Below are 8,456 nucleotides of genomic sequence, written 5' to 3'. Positions count from 1 at the left end.
TTAAAAAATCACACCAGAAAATAATGAAGACATTTTTTAAAAAAGATAGTTACAGAAAAGTTGTTTTTCTGTCTTCTTTTTAACATCCTTAATAAACACATTCAATTTATTTTATACTCCATCACCATTTATTGTGCCCTCATTTAATCAGAGGGACATTTCAAACTTTTATTGTGAGAAGTGATGTCTGCATGAGATTAATTAACTCAACATTAAACATCTATGTATGCTAATTATACATGCTAAAATACAATAAAAGGGCACATTTTTGAAAAAATCCATTACTTTTAAATGCATGTGGTACATACATTTAACCATACAGGGTCATTCTCAAAAAGTGAACAATTGATTACATATGAAGATGAATAACTTCTGAAAATAGATATATTTTGCTGTCACTGCTGCAAAATACAACCCCCACCAACAAACCTTCCCGTAATGGTTTGCTTACTGTCACTGTCTTTGGTGTCATTGTTAACAGTAGCCTTTAGAAAAACATTCCTCATTTATTGATGTCTTTGCAGTTATCTTCAATTTGCCAAATTGGCAAGTGTTTACAATGGGAAATGAAAGTGTGAACAAATCTAACCAAGAGGCAGCCCAAGAACAAAATATTGGATTGGAAAGTTAATTCATAAAATTATAAATTACATTTTAAGAAACAAGCAAATGAAAACGATGCATCTGTTAACATGTCATTGCTGAATTACACTTTGCTTTCCACAAACTCTTGTTGTTGCCTGTACTCCTCCTCAAACACTGTGGGAGGAGCAATTAATGTAACTGACGGTGGTTCTTGTTTCAAGTGTCTGCTGTCATTTTTGTTTTAATCTTGGTTTATACTCTCAGCTCAACAGTTTGAGAGGATTTAAAATCAGCTTTCTAGGAAAAATGTGTCTTTACACAAACAAAATAGTAATATTGCTTATTTTCTGCCAGGCTTCATCATCAGGTATGGTAACCAGTTTTAATGTCACTAATATAACCATTTATGCATGGAGGAGGATTTTTTTAAACTGTTTATTCAATGTTACATGACTCTGTGTTTCTGTTTTTAATGTTGTAAAGCACTTTGAAATGCCTTGCTGCTGAAATGTGCTATACAAATAAAATTTGATTGATTGATTGACCATATATCTTCCACATTTGTTTTCCACAGTCAAAAATTCATTGACGATTTTTGCTATTATTTCGACTGGAATTAGGGATCTTCCAAACCTGTTTACAACAGTAATTGATGACATCCAGGTGGATTACTATGATGGCAATGGAATTAGAAAACAAAGCTCAATTCTCTGGAAGAACATATCAGATTCCTATCAGTCGACGATATTCTCTAAAGAAGTATTAACCTATGTGGACCTCAGTTTTACTGTATACTTAAACAAGCTGGGAACCTTAAATCCAGATGAAGGTACTGTGCAGATACTTCACACAATGAATGTTAAATACCTTTTATTAACAAACAACAATAATTCTTTGCTGTCTGTTTTAGCTGTTCATGTTTTACAGTGTATGAGCAGCTGTGAATTGGATGAAACGTCTGTTGGAGTTATCACTTTTCAGCAGTGTGGCTACAATGGAGAAGATTTTATGAAACTAGACTCCAAAAATATGACATGGGTTGCTCAACATCCTTTGGCTGAAAGCTTAAAACCGCTGTGGGACTCTGCCCAGGAGCAATTAAACAACATAACACTGTTTTTGACACTGATTTGCCCTCCAATGCTAAAAGAGTTTGTGACTCTTAGCGCTCTGCAGAGAGAAGGTATGACAGTCATTGTTTATTCAGTTTAACTTTCACATTCAATTTCTGATTTTCTGACAGTAAGATTTAATTTACCACTAAGAATGCAATATATCATACTATTGTTTATTATCTCACTTCATTCATGATAACCTTCAGTAAGACAAAAATAAATAGTAGCTTTTAGTAGCAAAACAAAAAGGCCAAAAACCTTTAACTTTTGCACTTGTTGTTTAGAACTTTGTTTTTACATGAGCAATTGACAAATGCCATGTAATATTTTGAATAAATTGAGATTGAATCTTTCTTGTCTTTTATTCCTCAAAATTATTATTAAACCTACTTTTCTATTGCTGCTTACTGTGGTTCACCATTGTGGTCATGGGTTGACTGGTGCACATTGTACTTCCAGCAATCAAAGGCTGGAGGCAGACTCAACCATTGTCCATTTATTGTATCACTGCACCATTTTATTTCCTCTCCTCCTTTGCCTTCACCTTCTGTCCTCCTCTCTCCACATTGTCTCCCTCATACAGACCTCACTTCTGTCACTCTCCTCCAGAAGACCCCTTTCTCTCCTGTCAGCTGTTTTGCCACAGGTTTCTACCCAAACACAGCCGAGATGTTCTGGAGGAGAGATGGAGAAAAGATCCAAAATGATGAGGAGCCCAGTGAGATCCTCCCAAACCACAATGACACTTACCAGATGAGTGTTGACCTGAATGTCTCATCAATCGCATCTGAAGACTGGAAGAGATATGACTGTGTGTTTAAGCTTGGTAATAAAACCATAGCAACCAGACTGGAAAAAGCAGCAATCAGTACCAACTGGGGTAAGCTGCCTCTTCTCACAAATTGCACAGATTAAATATTTATTCTACAACTGTTTCATAAAAAGAATGTCTGGTCCTACTTTTAGATCCAGTCTCTTCTTCCTCTGAGTTTCCTCTTGATTTGGCCATTGGACTTGTTGTCGGATTGATTCTGTTGTGCTTCTGCATAACTGGACTCTTTCTATGGAAAAATGTCAACAACGGTATACACTTGAAGATTTTTCTACACACTGAGATAGAGTTTTTCAAATTTACAAAAAAAGTCAGTTAAATACATGTGACTGAAAAATAATTCACAGTAATTATTGATCTTTTTAAATATTTATATTTCATGGTTTTTATCATTTATACAGTTACACAGTAAAAAATAATAATAATATTGCCGTTAGTTTATGCAGCCCGTCAACAAATGAATGTTCATTTTTCAGATTCATATTTTCACCTTGTTATTCATACATGTATAAATATCAGTCTTCCAAGCTAAACATTTAATTCACAAACTAAATATTAGTTTGTATATTAAGCTTTCAAATTAAATATTTAGTTTGCAAACTAAATAGTTCCAAATGTAATGTTTAGATATAGGCTAAATATTTAACTTCATTTAGTTTCTGAACCAAATATTTAGGCGTAAATTGAATATTTATTTTGCTAACTAAATTTTTGGCACTTGTTAAAATTGCAGTTTATTAATTTGATTATAATTAATCAATACTGTTATTTCACATGAAACAAGGTGTTATGCTATGACATAAAAAAATAATCATATCTTTTCTTCTTCTAGCTTCAAAATATCCTGACACAAGTTCATATCACACATATCCAGGTAAGTAATTCAATGCACACACATATGACAAAACAGTTGCTAGCAATGTTTCTTGTAGTCCTCTTTTGAGAAGAAATGTTTTACATTTATAGCTTGATTTCTGTGTTACTTGAAATGCATCTTGGATCTCAAACAAATAATAAAAAAAAACATTTCACCAGATCTGAGTTTTGTTAGATTACGTTTGATGGATGTCTGTGCTTCTTAGAGTTAAAGTGGAAATATATAGCCTGCTAGAAGTAAAAATTTCTTACTTTTTAATATAAGCAAATGTTTTATTGACTCTAGTCTTTTAAATATGCATTTTAAAACAGTTGTATACTGGGATTTAAAATCCTAGACAAGACTACACCAGGACTGAGTTCAAATATCTAAGATGTCTTTATTTCTGTCTTGACAGGAACCATTCAAAATTGTCAGCATAATTTTGAAATACAATAAGTTTATGACCGAAATCTGCTTGAGTGGGATCAAAAGGATAGACACAGCAAAAACTGTTATAAAACAAACCTTAATTGTGACTATCAGTCACAAGAATGTGAGCAATTATATTGGAGCAATTAAACTGACAGGCAGGATAATTGGATGTGGTAAGAGTTAGATAAATATATTGTCTTAACTTTTGTATAAACTGAAATAAAATCAATATTTTAATGAGGAAAACATGCAGTTTTTATCCGTCTTGCCTGGCAGTTGCAAACTTTAAGTTCTGTTTATTCTTGCACTATATTTTGCATAAAATTCCCTTGAAATAAGTCTCTTTGCATAACTATTTGTCAGATCATATAACCTGAGTGATTAATACTATGCTAGTTAATTAACTTCTTCCTGCTTTCTATTTTGTTGTGCCTGTTTAATGAATTAGTGGTGAATAAGTGGTGTTTCATTATGTGAATCATACTGATTTTCTAAAATTACCCTTTTGAAGAAACAGATACTTGGACACTAACAGGGAAATACCTATTCAAACCTGTCCTTTTTCCTTAAACAGAAATAAAAATCTAGTTCCATTGTTTTTACCATATGTTTACATTCCATCTGTTGAAGCAAAAAAAAAAAAGTTTTGTTGGCCTACAAGGAAGTGTCATAACCTTTTCTGGTTCAATTTAACTTTCTGGTGCAAGTGATCTTATCATGGTGACACGCTTCGGATGTTATCATTCCACAGAATGGCCACTATCAGTGATTATCAGCCCCATTGAACGGCCTCAGTTGATCCCTCCTCTGCCTGTTATTTTGTTGTGCCTGTTTAATAAATTATTAAAGGATATGTTTTATTGTAATATTTTGTTTCTTGTTCTTGAGTTCCTTTACTAGGGTCTGAACATCAACATTAGTAACTACAATGTAACAATAAACAATTTACCCTGTTTGTTAAAACTTATGTTGAACAGTTAATAGAAATGAAGTGGATAGGCAGAAAAAGAACAAAGAATCCTTTGGGTTCTGTTGTAATCTTCTACTAACCTGAGCAACAAGCAGCCTTGGTAAAGCATCCCGAAGACAAATGGACTGAGGTTTGTGAGGGATTTTAAAATGTTAACTAAGCTCCTGCATAAGTAACAGTGAGTTACTGCTTGATGGCATGAGATAATATTACCCATTTTAATATTTAAAACATACTGTTAACTCTCACACTGTGTTTTTGTGGTTTGAGCTCCAATATGGAGATGGCTTTCCCCACTTTGAACCGGATGACAGGTTCGCTTTGTGAACCAGAACTGATGCAGGAGAACAGTCAACAACTTACAACTCCATGGGATGGCAAAACACACAGTTCTTAGTTGCTTATTTACATAAGAGTGAAGAAATTAGAGGCCAATATGGCTAATAATAACATTTCTGAGTATCTGTAACAAATGATGGACCCAGACTAAAGTCAACAATTTGCGCAGACTCTATTCAGAACCAATGACGATCAACACTTATGATTCTAGTTGATCATCAAATAAAGAAACAGCTGTTACAAGTGGTGTTTCATTATGTGAATCATACTGATTTTCGAAAATTGCCCTTTTGAAGAAACAGATACTGTCAGGGTTCCCGTGTGTGTGTGTAAGTGATGCATCTGTTCCAGCGAAGATCTTGGTGAAGAACCTGGGCAGCCTACACAGGTGGATCTCATCTGCCTCATCAGTGTTGGGGAGAAAGGAGCAGCAGAACCTTCACTCAGTGCTGGATGATTAACGTGCTCCGGTAGTCTCTCTAGCCGTCTCTTGTAGTTTACAGTACTAGTTTTTTTGATCTGTCTCTTCAGTATTTTACCAGTGGTTTCATAGTCCCTGTGTTTGCCTGCCTTTAGGTCGGTCTCTGGATTTTCCTACTGGATCGGTTCCATTGTTTTCTCCTCCTGTGGATCTTACCTGCAAGTCTGCCTGCCTGCTGCTCCCTCTGCACCACTCCATCAATTCTCCGGCTCCCAGTCAACACCATCCTCACGCTTGTCTCAGGGACCTCCGTGAACCATTCTCCACACTGGACCTTGGGCACATCCCCCCATGCTTCAACCAGAACCATTCTAAAGCACCTCTGATTGCATGACACTACCGGCCCCAGAAGGATTAAGAAGATTTGTCTGTTGTCCTTAAGAAAGAAAATAAAACCCTTACCTTTACTCAGGGTTGTTGATTTTGCATGTGGGTCAGAAGGTTAAAGCCGAACATGGCAGATACTTAGACACTAACAGGGAAATACCTATTCAAACCTGTCCTTTTTCCTTAAACAGAAATAAAAATCTAGTTCCATTGTTTTTACCTTATGTTTACATTCCATCTGTTGAAGCAACAAAAAAAAAAGTTTTGTAGGCCTACAAGGAAGTGTCAAAACCTTTTCTGGTTCAATTTAACTTTCTGGTGCAAGTGATCTTATCATGGTGACACGCTTCGGATGTTATCATTCCACAGAATGGCCACTATCAGTGATTATCAGCCCCATTGAACGGCCTCAGTTGATCCCTCCTCTGCCTGTTATTTTGTTGTGACTGTTTAATGCAGAGGTTCCCAAACTGTGGGGCGCGCCCCCTAGGGGGGGCGCCGTGTCATTGCAGGGGGGGCGCGGGAAGCCGTCTGGATAAAAAAAAAAAAAACATGAACACTGTATGCGCTGGCTTTTTACCTTAGAATGGCCAACTCTCTGTTATTCCTATGTCAATTTGATACAGTAGAGCAGGGGTGTCAAACTCCAGTCCTCAAGGGCCACTGTCCTGCAGTGTTTAGATGTGCCACAGGTAAAAAACAGTGGAACAAAATGGCTTAATTACCTCCTCCCTGTGTAGATCGGTTCTCCTGAGCCTTGCTAATGACCTAATTATTCTTTTCAGGAGTGGTGCAGCAGAGGCACATCTAAAAGTTGCAGGACAGCGGCCCTTGAGGACTGGAGTTTGACACCCCTGCAGTAGAGGCTTCCACACTTCCCATAATTGTGTCCTCTGTCACTTTTATCAGCAGTTAAAACTGTTTAATCCGTTGTTAACATGTTGTAACCTGTTTTTCTGAGCCGCCTTTAAACGCAACATGAGGGATACGACGCTCGCGCTGGGTTTCCACCTGTGAAGGAGACCTGCTGCTGCTGTGCGGAGCTACGTAGGTTTGTGTTAGAATCACGGGAGCAAACCAGCAAAACGCAAAGAACTTTTCACAGTTTTTCCCTCCAAACTAACCGACTGAGTTGAGTAAAGCTGCTGGATGCAGGTAATGTGAGCTAAAAGATGACTAGCTAATATCAATACAGAACCTTAAGCTTAACAAGTACCTTGTAGGCTACCGATGTTGGTGTCTATTTTCAGCTACGTACAGTTGTGGTCAAAAGTTTACATACACTTGTAAAAATCATAATGTTATGGCTGTCTTGAGTTTCCAATAAGTTCTACAACTCTTATTTTTCTGTGATAGAGTGATTGGAACACATACATGTTTGTCACAAAAAACAGTCATAAAATTTGGTTCTTTCATAAATTTTTTATGGGTCTGCTGAAAATGTCACCAAATCTGCTGGGTCAAAAATATACATACAGCAACATTAGTATTTGGTTACATGTCCCTTGGCCATTTTCACGGCAACTAGGCGCTTTTGGTAGCCATCCACAAGCTCCTGGCAAGCTTCAGGTCGAATGTTTGACCACTCTTCTTGACAGAATTGGTGCAGTTCAGCTAAATGTGATGGTTTTCTTGCATGAACCTGTTTCTTTAGCACTGTCCACATGTTCTCAATGGGGTTTAAGTCAGGACTTTGGGAAGGCCATTCTAAAACCTTAATTCTAGCCTGGTTTAGCCATTCCTTTACCACTTTTGATGTGTGTTTTGGGTCATTGTCTTGTTGGAACACCCAACTGCGCCCAAGACCCAACCTTCGGGCTGATGGTTTTAAGTTTTCCTGCAGAATTTGGAGGTAATCCTCCTTCTTCATTATCCCATTTACTTTCTGCAAAGAACCAGTTCCACTGGCAGCAAAACATCCCCAGAGCATAATACTACCACCACCATGCTTGACAGTAGGCATGGTGTTCCTGGGATTAAAGGCCTCACCTTTTCTCCTCCAAACATATTGCTGGGTGTTGTGGCCAAACAGCTCAATTTTTGTTTCGTCTGACCAGAGAACTTTCCTCCAGAAGGTTTTATCTTTGTCCATGTGATCAGCAGCAAACTTCAGCCGAGTCTTAAGGTGCCTTTTCTGGAGCAAGGGCTTCTTTCTTGCACGGCAGCCTCTCAGTCCATGGCGATGTAAAACACGCTTGACTGTGGAGACTGACACCTGTGTTCCATCAGCTTCCAAATCCTTGCAGACCTGCTTCTTGGTGATTCTTGGTTGACTCTTGACCATCCTGACCAATCTCCTCTCGGCAGCATGTGATAGCTTGTGTTTTCTTCCTGATCGTGGCAGTGACACAACTGTTCCATGCACTTTATACTTGCGTATAATTGTCTGCACAGTTGCTCTTGGGACCTGTAGCTGCTTTGAAATGGCTCCAAGTGACTTCCCTGACTTGTTCAAGTCAATAATTCGCTTTTTCAGATCCACACTGAGTTCCTTTGACTTTCCCATTGTAGCTTTT

The 8,456-nt window shown here is 37.5% G+C and overlaps 1 protein-coding gene across 2 annotated transcripts; it reads left to right on the top strand.

Moving 5' to 3' along the window:
- The first annotated feature begins 306 nt into the window (after positions 1–306).
- On the top strand, positions 307–4,689 carry LOC106911452 (major histocompatibility complex class I-related protein 1-like). 2 transcript variants are annotated; one of them, XM_088010454.1, is made up of 7 exons: positions 307–952; positions 1,160–1,414; positions 1,496–1,768; positions 2,284–2,580; positions 2,667–2,783; positions 3,365–3,406; positions 3,807–4,689. In XM_088010454.1, the coding sequence occupies exons 1-7, from the start codon at positions 892–894 to the stop codon at positions 3,845–3,847; spliced, it is 1,086 nt and encodes a 361-aa protein (XP_087866580.1). In that variant the 5' UTR covers positions 307–891; the 3' UTR covers positions 3,848–4,689. The 2 variants fall into 2 exon arrangements, with proteins under 2 accessions (XP_087866580.1, XP_087866581.1); XM_088010455.1 differs by having other exon boundaries at positions 312–952; positions 1,206–1,414.
- The last annotated feature ends 3,767 nt before the right edge of the window (positions 4,690–8,456 follow it).

The sequence above is a fragment of the Poecilia mexicana genome, unplaced genomic scaffold (assembly GCF_051168715.1).
Source record: "Poecilia mexicana isolate PSO_F unplaced genomic scaffold, ASM5116871v1 scaffold_11, whole genome shotgun sequence".
Lineage (NCBI taxonomy): Eukaryota > Metazoa > Chordata > Actinopteri > Cyprinodontiformes > Poeciliidae > Poecilia > Poecilia mexicana.
This window is presented reverse-complemented; position numbering and strand designations above follow the sequence as displayed.